General features: G+C 43.8%; 1 protein-coding gene across 4 annotated transcripts in view; it reads right to left on the bottom strand.

Annotated features, from left to right (window-relative positions):
• Nucleotides 1-765: 765 nt before the first annotated feature.
• Nucleotides 766-16,297, bottom strand: part of CTNNA2 (catenin alpha 2) — a 361,600-nt gene continuing 346,068 nt past the window's right edge. For all 4 annotated transcript variants that reach the window (XM_070756873.1, XM_070756876.1, XM_070756875.1 and 1 more), the window contains one exon: nt 766-2,451. In XM_070756873.1, coding sequence (XP_070612974.1) covers nt 2,164-2,451 — 288 coding nt within the window. In that variant the 3' untranslated portion in view covers nt 766-2,163. The remainder of the gene's footprint in view (nt 2,452-16,297) is intronic.

Raw genomic sequence — 16,297 nt, 5'->3', positions numbered from 1 at the left:
ATAGCTAGAGGTATAACAAGCAGGAAGAGGGAGATTATGGTCCTGCTATATAGAATGCTGGTGAGACCACATTTCGAATACTGTGTTCAGTTCTGGAGACCTCACTTACAAAAAGAGATTGACAAAATTGAACTGGTCCAAAGACGGGCTACAAAAATGGTGGAAGGTCTTAAGCATAAAACGTATCAGGAAAGACTTAATGAACTCAATCTGTATAGTATGGAGGACAGAAGGAAAAGGGGGGACATGATCGAAACATTTAAATATGTTAAAGGGTAAAATAAGGTCTAGGAGGGAAGTGTTTTTAATAGGAAAGTGAACACAAGAACAAGGGGACACAACCTGAAGTTAGTTGGGGGGAAGATCAAAAGCAACATGAGAAAATATTATTTTACTGAAATAGTAGTAGATCCTTGGAACAAACTTCCAACAGATGTGGTAGATAAATCCACAGTAACTGAATTTAAACATGCCTGGGATAAACATATATCCCTCCTAAGATAAAATACAGAAAATAGTATAAGGGCGGACTAGATGGACCATGAGGTCTTTTTCTGCCGTCAGACTTCTATGTTTCTATGTTTCTACTTGAGAAAGTGGTTAAGATGTGACTGAATAGTTTGATGTAGTGGTTAAGATGTGGCTGAAATTCCGCAGTACATTGGTGAAAATATTCCGTCAACAATCTAAGTTTGCTTTCCCCTGGAATCTGGAGGAAGAGGGAGTCAATGTTTACGCTGAACAAATGAGCCATTCAGAGAACGCCAAGGTTAAATAAGTTTATTGAGTTAGCGGTTATGATGGTCTATTGGATATCTTGCTGTCATCCAAAGCTACACCTACATATTTGTTTCTAAATTCGGACATGTCTCAGCTTCCATGTCTTTTACACATTCTACCACCGGCTCTATGTCTAATAATATTAATCGTTATAATTATAATAATACAAAAGGCAATGTCAACCACCATATGTTGTGCTTCATACTTCACCAGAAGGAACTCAAGTTTGAAAAAAAGAAAGCAAGTTGGATTGAAAGAGGGGAGCGGGGTTGGGGGAATGAAGGCAATGGCTCAAATTAGATGAGGATTCGTTGTCGAAACACCATTAGAAAGGAAAAATAGGGTGGGTGGGAACTGAGTTAAAAGGAAACATTCATTCCATGTTTGTTTCGGGTTTGTTTTTTTTAATCACCGTCTTGTTTAAAAATTCACGTACCGTAATGAAGAGGGCTCAAAATTAAATTGTCTCCTTATTGAGGCCACACATTCAAGCACATTGGCTAGTTTACGAAAGCAACACAAGCTGTTATGGACCCCCATTGCAATTTAAAGATTTCCCCCGTCTGCAAATGTTCCTGCCAACCTTTATGCTCTGGGCATGGACAAGCTCTTTCTTCCCTAGAGTAGAGAATATTTGATGCTCGGGGTTGAGCTTGGTTGTTTTTCCTGAAGACATTTCGTGACCCAACAAGGTAACATTATCAGCGCTGAGGTTTTTGGTGTCTTGTTTATATGTAAGCGGCTCGTACTTTCATGGTTGGTGTGTGTGGCCTTGGTGGTACTTCCTACCAATTCAAGCAAGCAAGCTCACCATAAATAACAGCTCACTCAACAAACCACCATTGACAAGGCAAAAAACGTGTATATGAATAGAGAGCAAACCGTACTCCATCTAGCACGGATGATGTCACCTAGATTGGTAATGAAACGTCTACAAGGAAACAACTAAGCTCAGAGAGAACCAACGACCTCACATTCGCCAATCCTAATCTCTCCATCCCTATCCTGGTTTTACAATGCAATTTTTTTTCCTTTTTAAAAAAAAGCCTTCTTTAAAAAATAAATAAAGTACAATAAAGCCTTTTTTTTTTGCTTTGTTTCATTTTTGCTACTTTAGGAAAGAGAACGGTGAGAGAAGGCCGCTAGTCAACATAAAGAAACCCCGTATGTCTCTTTTTTGGAGGGGGGCAGGAGGGAATACTGCATGATGGTTTAATTGAGCCTCGGTTGCATGCAAACTGACATTGTTTTATCATTATCCTGGTTCTGCCCCCAACACTCCCTCCTTATGCCAGACACATACAAGTTGGCAGGTATGCATACAAAAAAAAAACCATGGAAGGCAATAGAAAAAACAAACAAACAACCCCTCGTGGCGAAGCATTAGAAGGAATCCATCGCTTTGAATTCGCTGAGAGCCTGTACGGGCGAAATGTGTTTCTTTTGGGATCCTCTTCGCACCCTGGTTTGGTATTCCTCTGGTTTTTCCCTCTTGACTAGCGGCTTCTTTTCCGGCGCTTTCATTTTCCAAGAGACCACCGGCGAATTGACGGCGGCTGTGCCGTAGACTTTCTGGTATTTGGTCGAAGCCACGTAGGAGGCTTTCACGGTAAGCACCACGGCGTTCATCAGGTTTTTGGCCGCTTGGATGAGGGACGTGGCGCTGTCCAGCTGGGGGGAAGCAGAAAAAGACGGACGGATTAGACTCGGAGAGAGTTCAAAAGGCTGCGCTGATGGCGGAGACGACTTACCGTATTTTTCGGACGATAAAAGGCACCGGGGTATAAGACGCACCAAGATTTCAAAGAGGGAAGTAAGAAAAAATTAGTTTTTGTTTCGGGTTTGTTTGGGAGGCCTGCAGAGAGAGGGGGGGAGTAAACAAAAATGCCGTTTTTATGAAGAACGGCCAATGTTTTGCCCTTTTATCACAAAAGGGGGGTGTTTTTGCATTTTCTCAGCCCACAGCTCTCTGCAGGCTTCCGAGACCCTTCATGCACCCCATTTTTGCAAAAAAACCAGGGATGGCAGGGTATCGGGAGGCGAAAAAAATAGCTGAATTCGATGTATAAAACACACAGACATTTCCACCCTCTTGGGGTGTGGGGGGGAAGGTGCGTCTTATACAGCGGTACCTCTACTGACGAACTTAATTTGTACCGTGACCAGGTTCTTTGCAGGCTAACTCTGCCTATTACTGAGAGTTTGATCCTCACCGTCTTAAGGTTGACTCAAACTTCTGTGCTTTCCGAGATCAATAAAACGAGGACCTGGATTGTTGGGGGCAATAGGCTTACTCTGTAATTTGCTTAAAGAGGGCTGTGAATCACTGTAAAGCTGTTTATCCTTACAAAGTATATTGAGTGGTTCCTAACATGATTTATTTCCTTATTTGTACCCGGACTATCATTATGTGTTGTATGTTGTGATTCTTTATGAACGTATCTTTTATTTATGTACACTGAGAGCATCTGCACCAAGACAAATTCCTTGTGTGTCCAATCCACACTTGGCCAATATAGAATTCTATTCTATTCTATTCTATTCTACTCTATTCTATTCTATTCCATATTTTCTATTCTGTTCTATCCTATTCCATATTTTCTATTCTATTCTATTCTGTTCCGTTCCATTCTATAGCCCAAGAGCTATTGCTATTGTTACAATTTTAAAATTATATGGCAAAATTATTGAGAAAATGAGAAATGAAAGCATAATTAGAGCATAATACAAATCTGTTCGAGTGAACAGAGCAATATGTACAATTGGGATTTTAATATCCAACACTATTAAGACACCTTCTGGAGCCAGACATTCGTTTACGAGTTTTTTGATATATTGTTGTCTTATAAAGAGTCTTCTGAAAAGCCCGTTTCCAATATATTTCTTTTAATATTGGGTTTTATATGAGGTATGTCATTCGGCCTGACAATAGGACATTTAGGGTCATCAAACCATGGTTGTGCCAAAATAACAGGAATGACAAGACAGGTTTTTATATCATACTAGTAGCTGGTTACCCGTGCTTTGCCACCAAACTATGTGATCCGGCTTGATAAATTGACAGTTAAAGCTTGAACATTAATGAGTTACACTACATTGAGACTTAATGCTTGAAAATTTATGTAGAATGTTGCTAACTCCTTAGCACCAGAGCGTATTAATATAAGGCAACTGACAGTTGGAACAGAGTTCTTTTCAGGTGGGGAGGGGGAGTAGAATGCCTAAACCCACAGCCTGCAGGCCGGATGAGTCATGCGCTGGCACTACCCATGTCCAGTTTAGCAAAGGAGTAGCATCAGAGCGTATTAATATAAGGCGACTGGCAGTTGGAACAGAGTTCTTTTCGGGTGGGGAGGGGGAGTAGAATGCCTAAACTCACAGCCTGCAGGCTGGATGAGTCATGCACTGGCCCTGCCCATGTCCAGTTTAGCAAAGGAATAGCATCAGAGCGTATTAATATAAGGCGACTGGCAGTTGGAACAGAGTTCTTTTCAGGTGGGGAGGGGGAGTAGAACATCTAACTCCTTGGCATCAGAGCGTGTTAATATAATACTGTATAAGAAATACTGTATTTATGACAGTTGCACTGTCTTCTAGTCATGTGATCACCCTTGGTAAGCTTTCCAGCCAGCTTTCGACCTACAAAGCCAATGGGAAAAGCAGGATTCGCTTAGTGATCCTGTGATTGACTTAACAACTGTGGCAAGAACGGTCTTAAAAATGGCGTACAGCTCACTTAATAACTCCCTTGCTTAGCGCCGGAAATGATGGGCTCCATTGTGGTCATAAACTGTAGGATTACCTGCAGAGTTGTTATGCAATCCCTCTCCATAATATACACCCCTCCTAAACAGCCCTTTGATTTCTATAATAACTTGTCACAATTAGGTAGTCCTCAATTTATGACAACTGACTTCAGAGCTTCCGTGGCTAACAAAAGGTGGCTGTTAAACGAGCTATGCTTGATTTTACAATTCCTCTCTCTCTTTTTTGCCAAGGTTAAGTAAATCACCATAGAGGACGTGGCACTAATAATATTTATTTCACCTAATATCAATCAGCTGGACTGATTTTTGAACCTGACTATTCTCACTATCTCTGTAATCCTAGATCAGTGAGGGGTAACAATTTTGGTGTCCCGAAATGCAATGCGAGCGTCTCCCCATGCACGCACCCCACCACCGTCGCCCACAGTGTATATCGATTTACTATCACATGCAAACTAAGCTCCTGAGCTATCTTTATTTATTATTATTTATTTATTGGATTTGTATGCCGCCCCTCTCCGGAGACTCGGGGCGACTAACAGCAATAATAAGACAGTGTACAATAATAATCCAATACTAAAAACAATTAAAAACCCATTAATATAAAAACCAAACATACATGCATAAAATTGTAAAGGCCTAGGGGGAAAGAGTATCTCAGTTCCCCCATGCCTGGCGGCAGAGGTGGGTTTTAAGTAGCTTACGAAAGGCAAGGAGGGTGGGGGCAATTCTAATTTCTGGGGGGAGTTGATTCCAGAGGGCCAGGGCCACCACAGAGAAGGCTCTTCCCCTGGGTCCTGCCAAGCGCTGTTGTTTAGTTGACGGGACCCCGAGAAGGCCAACTCTGTGGGACCTAACTGGTTGCTGGGATTCGTGCGGCAGAAGGTGGTCCCTGAGATAATCTGGTCCGGTGCCATGAAGGGCTTTATAGGTCATAACCAACACTTTGAATTGTGACTGGAAACTGATCGGCAACCAATGCAGACTGCGGAGTGTTGGTGTAACATGGGCATACAGTGGAACCCCGACATAAGAGCTGCTCTACTTAAGAGCAAATCGAGATAAGAGCTGGGAGGGGAGAGATATTTTTGTTCTACTTACAAGCCCAAATTCGAGATACAAGCGCCAAGGAGCTGTCTCCTGAAGCCAAACGCTAACTTCCGCGTTCGGCTTCAGGAGACAGCTGCGAAGCGGCACGCGTGTTTTAAAAGGTTGCAGCCGGCCTGGGGGGCTCGGGGGGTGCTTGCAGCTTTCTTTCTTGCTCTTTTTCTTTCTCTCTTTTACCTTCCCTTCCTCTATTTCTTCTTTTCTTTCTCCTTCCCACCTTCTTCCCTCCCTCCCTCCCTTCACTCATTCCTCTCTTACTCTCCCCTTTCATAAGTTTCCTTGCTTCCTTCCTCTGTTCCTGTCCCTTCCCCCTTTCTTTCTTTCTTGCTCTTTTTCTTTTTCTCTTTTACCTTCCCTTCCTCTATTTCTTCTTTTCTTTCTCCTTCCCACCTTCTTCCCTCCCTCCCTCCCTTCACTCATTCCTCTCTTACTCTCCCCTTTCATAAGTTTCCTTGCTTCCTTCCTCTGTTCCTGTCCCTTCCCTCTTTCCTTCCTTCCTTCCCACCCTCCGTCCATTCATTCACCCATTCGTCTCTTGATCGCTTAAAGCCGGTCCCTGGTGCAAAAAGGGTTGGGGACCTCTGTCCTACAGGATTGGGTGGCAGAGAAGTTGAACATATGTAAATTTAAAAGTTTAAGAAAGTTTACAAGTTAAGTGAAAGAAACTTCATTATTCATTTATATGTACATGTACATTTCTTCATTAAAAACATGTCTTTCTGCATAATTTAGACTAACTTTGTGAGTTTTTTGAGGGCTGGAACCAATTAAAATTATTTACATTAATTCCTATGGGGAAAAGTCGTTCGAGATAAGAGCTGCTCGACTTAAGAGCCCAGGTCCGGAACGAATTAAACTCGTATCTCGAGGTACCACTGTATTTGGGAAAGCCCATGATTGATCTCGCAGCTGCATTCTGCACGATCTGAAATTTCCGAACAGTTTTCAAAGGTAGCCCCATGTAGAGAGCGTTACAGTAGTCAAGCCTCGAGGTGATGAGGGCATGAGTGACTGTGAGCAATGAGTCCCGGTCCAGATAGGGCCGCAACTGGTACACCAGGCAAACCTGGGCAAACGCCCCCCTCATCACAGCTGAAAGATCTTATTCACTCAGAATGCCAAGCGTTATGAAAACCTCAGCTACTTTGTTAAAAATAATTCATTGGCATGTATTTTTCAACTGGTAATTAATTTTTAATCTCCAGATTCAAGGTCACTTTTTCTTTCCCCACCAAAAACAGGCATTTATCTTCCATCTTTTCAGTCTGCGGGGAAAAAAAGAGAGAAAAGAACGAAGTCTAATAAATACTGTATATTCATTCAGCCTAACAATAACAAAATCTGGACTAAGTAACAATCATAGAGTTGATAGCAACCTTAGAGGTCATCTAGTCCAACCTCCTCCTCTAGCAGCATCCATTAACTGATACCTAGGCTGAAACTGACAAAACACACCTCGCCTGCTCAGGTGACAATTTGCTTTGGGTTTCCCGCGCTCTCCTTCCTGGGTCACCTCCCCGCCTCAGGCTGGGTAGCTAGGTGAACGGGTGCTGCCAGAAGCATAAATGCTGCCAGCGCCGCTTCCATCCACGGCTTCTGCCTACGCCTCAGGTGGGAGGTGGCCGCATGAAGCTGGAGGGGAGCCGGGCAGGAGAGAGGGAAGCTCGTCCGAGACCAGGAAGGAGGAAAGAGGAAAAAAGCAAGGAGCGCAGATGCAGCAGCAGCAGCAGCAGCAAGGAAAAAAAGGAGAGCCGATCTGAGTCCAGTAATCCCGGAAATGACAGCCGCTGATCAGCTGGAGCTGCGCACGCATCTTCATTTCTGCCAGTGGAACTGCGTTCCACCCCATCCTGCCTTCTGCCCACCCCTGTCCGTGTGTCACTGTGGTCTCCCGAACATGGCTATAGATGGTTAAGATGATGGCCTATAAATCAGGAGATGGTGAATTCTAGCTCTACCTTTGGCAGCAAAGTCATCTGGGTGACTTTGGACCAATCACCAGGAGATGGTGAGTTCGAGTCCTCTGATGATAGTTCTAGCGATGAAAGCCAGCTGGGTGTCTTTGAGCACTCCTTCTCCTTCAGCCCAATTCACCTCATGGGGCAGTTTGTGTGGGGATAAATAGGAGGAGGAAAGTCTATCGGATGCGTTTTTCTGCCCTGAGTTATTTGTAGAGATAATACATAATACATAAGTGCACTAGAGTGCCTTCTGTCCCCTGTCCTATAGTCTCTCCTATGTCTCGTATTTCTTCTCTACTATATCCTCTATAACCTTCATTGTGTATTATTGTGTATTGGACAAAATAAATAAATAAAAATAAAAATAAATAAAGCGGGGTACCATTAAAGAAATAAAGATTATTTTTTAAAAATCCTTTAAATGGGAGGGTTCTGTAGACGGCTGGGACGAGGTTCCCAAGGAATCCCATGAGCTGGGAAAACTTCACACTTTGGAGAAGAAGCATCCCTTTAAGTATTCCTCCATATCCGAAAGCGCGTATATTTGGAAGGGTTTGCATAGCCCTCCTTGAAAGCAAGCAGGTCAAGGCCTCTCCCATATTAAGGGCAGAATGCAAAATGCGAAACAACGCTCTTAAATTTCAGACAGGCACCCGTTCTCTGAAGATTTGGGGAAACATCCTAGCAATCAGCACAGCGTGACATCGCAAACAATTGCATCTCCTCCACAGGGTATGTTCGTGCACAGGCGGAGCAGCCATCTGCTGTGGGTGCTTTAATCTGGGACTCCTGCAGTCAGCATGGCATTTTCAAAGGGTTTTTTAAAAAAAGAAAATACTCTTTGGTGCTTCTTATAACTACGGCGCAATCTTATTCTAAGCCTATTCTTACAATTAGCATCGCAGTTGGAATATTATGGTTGGTTGCAGCCAGGGGCTAGGGTTCATTTTCATCTGGTTCGCCAACCTGGTTGTTTGCACCTCCCTTATGAAACCAGGTTGCAACGCCTTGGTCTCTTCAGCCTTAAAAACGGTGTTTAAGGGGGGGTGACTTGATCGAAGTGTATAAAATCATGCATGGGATAGAAAAGGTGGATAGAGAGAAATTCTTTTCTCTATCACACAATACTAGGACAAGGGGGCACCACCTAAAGCTCACATGTAAGAAAGGGAGGACAAATAAAGAGAAACATTTCTTCACCCAGAGGGTCATTGGTTTATTAATTTATTAATTTATTCATTCATTCATTCATTCATTCATTCATTCATTCATTCATTCATTCATCTAATACACAAATACATAGGAAGAAAAATAGACATGTAGTAATATATATAAGGGTAAAAGTGAACTTAGAGGAGAGAATATATGAAAGAAAGAAAATATATATGATAAGTGAGAGAAAGGAAAGACAATTGGACAGGGGACAAAAGGCACACTAGTGCACTTATGTATGCCCCTTACTGGCCTCTTAGGAACCTGGAGAGGTCAATCGTGGAGAGTCTAAGGGAGAAGTGTTGGGGGTTAGGGGTTGACACAATAGAGTTCCACGCTTCGATAACTCGACTGTTGAAATCATATTTTTTACAGTCAGGTTTGGAGCAGTTCGTATTAAGTTTGAATCTGTTGCATGCTCTTGTGTTGTTGCGGTTGAAGCTGAAGTAGTCATTGACCGGTAGGACGTTGCAGCATATCCTCTTGTGGGTAATACTTAGATCGTGTTTTAGGTGCCGTAGTTCTAGGCTTTCTAGGCCCAGGATTGTTAGTCTATTTTCGTAGGATATTCTGTTTCGAGTGGAGGAGTGAAGGGCTTTTATGGAATTCCTTTCCTGAAGAGGTCATGACAGCTATCAGCCTTGATAGCTTCAAGGCAGGATTAGACAGATTCATTGATGCCAAGTGTATCGGTGGTTATTGAAACAGATGTCCATGTGCCGCCTCTATGTTGGTTGAGGCAGGCAGGGTTCCCTTGAGTACCATTTGTTGGGGGTCAAGGGAAAGGGAGGGTGTTGCCTTCTCTTTCTGCTCAAGATCCCAATGGACAATTGGTGGACCACTGCGTAACACAGAATGCTGGACTCGATGGGCTTTGGCCTGATTCAGCAGGGCTCTTATGTTCTTATGTTCTTCCAAACCAATCCCCCTCTCTCTGTAAATGACACTATTTACAGTCGTGGTGGAGAGATATTCAATTTATGATAACTGGAGGGGGAAAAAAACTAGGCAAAATGCAATCATAAAAGATAATTAAACATGCCTTAAAATTTCAGTTGGTGAGTTATCTAAAAGAACAAGGCTTTGAGGAAGAAATAAGAGATTGTTCCGCCTCAGTCAGCAGTATATAATAACTTGCTTTTAACACTTAATTCCATTCACTTTAAATAAGATTTGTAGATGTATCAATGGGTACACATAAAACACGAGGGTGAGGAAACTACCTTATTCAGCCCCGATTTTTGTTTTCTCCCCTCAAAGGGGAAAAATGTAGTTGTGGAGCATTTGACAGAATAATATAGACTTGCAGTGGTAAAAATAAGAATTAACCACAGTGGGAAGTCTATACTTTAGTCCTGGGTATAAATGGATTTCATCACTATTTCTAATTCACAAACTACACAGCAAACTACAGATCAGTGAGGGTGTGTGCGGGCGCCCTAACACACATGCGCACGCACAATAGTGGGTTGCTACCAGAATGATAAAGGACGTCACACCGGTTGTAAAAATCGAGTTGCGTGCATAGCTTCAAATGTGCTGCAGGCGTCCCAGCAAAAAGTTTGCTTCTGTGCATGCGCAGGGGAGCAAAATCTTGTGAGGGGATGCGCACAGGAGATTCCGGTGACTTTTTGCTCCAGGGCATGCGCGAAATTCTCGCATGTGTGCATGTCCCCTCACAAAATCTTGGTTTCTCTGCATGCACAGAAGCAAACTTTCACTGGGGAGCCCATGCGCACATGCAACACACCCAAAGCTGCACACACAGTGCATCGGTAGGGGTGTTGGATGAATCCGCCCCTGTGCGTGCCCACACATATAATGCAATGCCCTCCCATGCAAAACCCTCCCGTGCTCGCACCCACACAAACACACAGGCCTCAATGGAGTCTCCGGACTTCCAGTAGGCCTGTTGGGCCATTTTTTGCCATCCTCGGAGTTCAGGAGAGCGAAAACAGCACAAAAGTAGTCCTGAAATCAGCGCACTGGAGCTGACATAGCGCAAAGCCAACATTGCTCTCAGATATGGCTCAGCGTGTCACCTCTAGCACACGTGTCATAGGTTCGCTATATCCGGGAGTTAGTTTTGCATTTCTGGAAAATCATGATATTGGTCTCTTCTTCTTCCTCTAATTCTCCTCCCACTCCTCCTCCTTCTCTTCCTCTTCCCCTTCCCCACACTTCTCCTCTTCTTCTTCATCCCTCCCTTCCCTCTTCTCCTCCTTTTCCTCCCTCCCTCCCCTTCTCCTCATCCTCGGCCTTTTTTCTTCTCCTGCTCCTTACCCTCCCACTTCTTTTACTCTTCCTCCCCTCCATCCCCTTTTATCCTCCTCCTCCTCTTCCACCTCCCTCCCATTGTCCTCCTTTTTTTCTTCTGCTCCTCCCCTCCCTCTCCTTTTCCTCTTCCTCCCCTTCTCCTCTTCCCCTCCCTCCCCTTCTCTTCTCCCCCTCCTCTTATTCTCTCCTTCTCTCCTCATCTCCTCCCTCCCCTCCTCTTTTCTTCTTCTCCTCTTCCCCTCCCTCTCCTTCTCTTCCTCCTCTTCTCTCCCTCCCTCCCCTTCTCCTTCCCTCCTTTCCTCCTCCTCCTTCTCCAACATGTGATCAACTTTTGTGACCTTCTGACAAGCAAAGTCAAAGGTGGGCTTAAAGACGTCTCATTCTGCAACATCAATTTTGGGCTGAGTTGTGACCATTTAAGTCGAGGAGCACCTGCGTTAGTCCATTCCCAGGCGCCCACAGTGGGGTCTTGGATGCTGAGGTTAATTCTGAGCTGGGGAGGGATCCTTAGGTAGCTTTGTTCTGCAAATCCCATTTGCTTCTTAGTCGTTTTCATTTTCTCTTCTCATTTGCAGTGAACTTTTCCCAATAATGTAACAATGGTCCCCTTTCTCATTTGAGTAATGATCCGTGTCTTTATTTAATTTTTTTAAAAACATAAGAGTAGAGACTTCCGGAGCTTTTAAAAACCTCTCCCAAACCAAACCAAATAAAATCGAATAGGTTTTCTCCACCAACCGAAGCTTTGTAATCTATGAACGGTGTCAGGATTTTTTCCCCAAATCGAGCCGCCACCTAATTTGGGCCACTGATTACCTATTTTTCACACCCTGGGTTTCAACTGACAGTTTAGCAGAATTTTTATTCCATTTTAGATCTATTTTTGACATATTTTAATACAGTGGTACCTCATGATACGAATCTCTCGTTTTACGAACAACCCGAGATACGAACCCGGGGTTCAGAAAATTTTTGCCTCTTCTTACGAACTTTTTTCTTCTTATGAACCTGCCACCGCCAAGAAGCCCCGCCGCCCAGCTGTCGCTTTTTGAAACAGCCGGGGGGCTTCCCAGCGTTCTCCTGAACCCGAACGTCAAACCCGAACTTCTGGGTTTGGCGTTCGGGAGGCCGCCGAGAAGCCCCCCGGCTGTTTTAAAAGGTGACAGCTGGGTGGCGGGGCTTCCCAGAGGCCTCCTGAACGCCGAACCCGGAAGTTCAGCAAAAGTTCGGGTTCGGGAGGCCGCTGGGAAGCCCCGCCGCCTGGCTGTCACCTTTTAAAACAGCCGGGGGGCTTCTTGGTGGCCTCCCGAACGCCGAACCTGGAAGTTCGGGTTTGGCGTTCGGGTTCAGGACGACGCTGGGAAGCCGGGCTGCGGCGTTTTTTTGCGGGGGGTTTTTGTTGCACGGATTAATAGATTTTACATTGTTTCCTATGGGAAACAATGTTTCATCTTACGAACTTTTTGTCTTACAAACCGCCCCCTGGAACCAATTAGGTTCATAAGATGAGGTATTACTGTATTATCCTACATATCATGGGACAGGATCGCAAGAAGAGACAAGCACTAAGAGGGCAAGGATGGGCTTCTATGCCAGGTTGCTGGGTGGGTGTGGCCTTGGTGGGCATGGCCTAGTTGGTCTCCTGCACCACGGCAGGGTGTTTTTGCCCTCCCCGGGCTCCAGAGGCTTTCCTCAAGCCTTCGGGAGGGGGGAAACGGCCTCCCCAGGCTCTGGAGGCCAAAAATGGGACCGTTTCCGGCCTTCCTGAACTTTCAATAGGCCCGTTTTTCACCCTCCCTGAGCTTCTGTGCATGCCATGCACTTATTCCCTAACCCCCAAAACTTTACCCTTAGATTGTCCACTGTTTAAGAGGTCAGTAAAGGGCGTGCATAAGTGTACCAGCGTGCCTTCTGTCCCCTGTCCTAATGTCTCTTTATGTTTTACAAGCATCATGAATATGAGCTCTATTATTTCCAATGATTATTTCTTCTCTATTTATTTCTAATGTTTTTATAATCTTTTATTCATGCGTATTAATATCATTATATCTTCACATACCTACATTATGTAATAGACAAAACAAAACAAATAAATTTAAAAAAATGTTCAAAACACAGGTAATCTTCAACTGAGTCCTTTATGATTGAGCATCATAGAAGTTGAATTAAATAAATAAATAAACTTGAGGATCAACTGAGTCCCATAGGATTGGGTAGCATATGTCAAATAAATTGAGCCGGGGTGGCATAGCAGGTAGAGCGCTGTACTGAAGGCCACTGAAGCTGACTGTAGATCTGTAGGTCAGCGGTTCAAATCTCATCACAGGCTCAAGGTTGACTCAGCCTTCCATCTTTCCGAGGTGGGTAAAATGGGGACCTGGATTGTGGGGGCAATAGGCTGGCTCTGTAAAAAAGTGCTATTGCTAACATGGTGTAAGCCGCCCTGAGTCTAAGGAGAAGGGTGGCATAAATATTGAATGAATGAATGAATGAATGAATGAATGAATGAATGAATAAATAAATAAAATTGAATTGAATTAAATTAAACTTATTAGTTCATTTAATAAAGTTATAGCGTCCCTGAAACAAGAGTCTTATGACCATTTTTCACGCTTACGACCACGGGAGCCTCCCCTTGGCCACCTGATGAAAATTCAGACTCTTGAAAACTGACTCACATTTACGACGGTTGCAATGTCATGCGATCTGGGGAAGTCAGGTGTACTTAACAACCATGTGGCTAAACTTAAAAGCTGCCATGATTCACTAAACGGCTGTTGGCACGAAAAGTTGTAAAATAGGGCTAAGCTCGCTTAACAACGGCCGCGCTTAGCAATAGAAATGTTGCACTCGGCTGCGGTTGCAAGTCAAAGACTATGTGGAATTAGTACAATGAGGCTTATTTAGGCTGGTCTCTTCCTTTGGCTTCCTTGTGAAGGGCGCTCTCGAGGCACAAAATAACAAGACCTCATTGTGACCTCAATCATTCCATCTTGGATTCAATTTAAGTAGGCCCTACTGCCTGTTTATAAAAGCTTAATAATGATGTAAAAGCTCCCCATGTTGATTGCTAAATATGTGCCATATTTTTCGGAGTATAAGATGCAACTCCCCCTCCCTAAAAGAGGCTGAAAATTTGGGTGCAAATGTAACTTGCAGGATTTTTTCCCTTGCTAAGAAGTTTTATTTCCCCCAGACTTGTTTTCATTGTTATTCCCTCTGAACCTTGGGGGTTCAGTACAAAACCTTAAAATGTGACTGTGCTCCTCAACAAATAACGCTGTCTATCATTTGTCCTTTTTGTGGCTATTCAAATAATGTGACTTAATCAATTGAAAAAGTGTCCAAGCACCTATTTGAAAACTTATCTTGGTCGGTAAGCCACTCCCACCCAGTCACATGACCTTTAAACCAGCCCCGGTCACATGATTTTCAAGCCACTCCTACCTGGTCACATGGCCGGCAAGCCACTCCTACCCAGTCACATGACCATCAAGCCACCCAAACAAAATAAGCCACGCCCAGTGTGGGCGTAAAAATTTTGGCAGCCCAACACTGTAAATGCTCCTTTTGTGAATGCGCCCATAACCCTAAAAAATGTGGCTTAATAGGACAACATTAATATCCAGGCGGTTAGGCAGTCGCCGATACTAGTTCGGCCAAACCGTTCTGAACCGGTTCAAATACCACCTTTGCCTTGTTTGCTTGGAAAAAAATTGTTATCAAATCAAAACGCTGCATCGAATCAAAACAGACCAAAGCTGATACCTCAAAATGTGAGCAGTGATGCTACACACAGCCACAATCAATAGAGTTGTGTGTTTTTATTTCCTTTCCTTTGTTTCACACGATTTCTATCAGCTTTAGGGACTTTTCTTGGACATAGTCATTTAAATCCATTTTATCAATGGATTTGTTTTTCTCCAGATATTGGAAGATCTGACCATTTTTTTTTTACAGCCAATTAAGAGAACGACAACTCGATCATGGGGAATTAACCACTCTAACGAATTTCTTCCCGTTGCACATGCTGGATCCGATGATAATTCCCTTTGGGGCCCTGAGACCTCAGGAATTTGGTTTAAAGCAGCAACTCTGAATAATGTTTTGAGATATGCAACCGAGCGCGCATGTACAGTGGTACGAACGCCTCTTCTAATGAACTTTTCAAGATACAAACCCGGTGTTTAAGATTTTTTTGCCTCTTCTTCTGAACTATTTTTACCTTACGAACCCAAGCCACTGCTGCTGGGATGAAGGGGTCTCTTTTTCCCCCTTTTTTTGAAGAAAGAAAAGGGAGGGGTGGCTTGGAGTATTGGATAGTATTGGATTTTATTATATATTGTTCATGATTGTTGTTAGCCGCCCCGAGTTTTCGGAGAGGGGCGGCATATAAATCCAATAAAATTTGAAACTTGAAACTTGGAGGGGGAAAGACTTTGCATTAACAAAAGTAGAAGAACAGTGTGCTTGCAGGCACTGAAAGAGTGTCTTTTGAAGAAAGAAAAGGGAGGGGCGGCTTGGAGGGGGAAAGACTTTGCATTAACAAAAGTAGGAGAACAGCGTGCTTGCAGGCACTGAAAGGGTGTCTTTTGAAGAAAGAAAGGGAGGGGTGGCTTGGAGGGGGAAAGACTTTGCAGAGAACAGCGTGCTTGCAGAGGCACTGAAAGGGTGTCTTTTGAAGAAAGAAAAGGGAGGGGCACCCCCCCTTGCCTTTCTTCCTTCCCACTCACCCTTTAGCCTAGCCTTGCTTCTTCCACCCGCCCCCTTTAGCTGCTCCTCCCTGCCCTCTGTTCGCCTCCCTTCTAAAGTTTGGGATTTTCCTGAAGGATTTGCACGCATGATTTGCTTTTACATTGATTCCTGTGGGAAACATTGTTTCGTCTTACGAACTTTTCACCTTACGAACCTCCTCCTGGAACCAATTAAGTTCCTATCATGAGGTGCCACTGTATTTCAAATTCATTTTTCTCAACAACACTCCGTTTATAAATTGTAAATGGAGGAGAAGGAATTTTTGCCAAAATTAGAAATGCAATCAGTGCTGTCTTGATTCTGTTTGTGTGTTGTTTGATTCTCCTTTTTTAAAAGGGCAAAAGGGGGTTGGGCGAAAGGACAGGTGCTTTACCTGGGAATAAGCCACAATGAATTCTATCAGCTTACATTGGAGTAAGCAGTACTGCAGACAGCAAA

This window comes from Erythrolamprus reginae, chromosome 7, assembly GCF_031021105.1.
Source record: "Erythrolamprus reginae isolate rEryReg1 chromosome 7, rEryReg1.hap1, whole genome shotgun sequence".
Lineage (NCBI taxonomy): Eukaryota > Metazoa > Chordata > Lepidosauria > Squamata > Dipsadidae > Erythrolamprus > Erythrolamprus reginae.
Note: the sequence above shows the minus strand (reverse complement) of the source record. Positions and strands in the feature narration are given on the sequence as shown.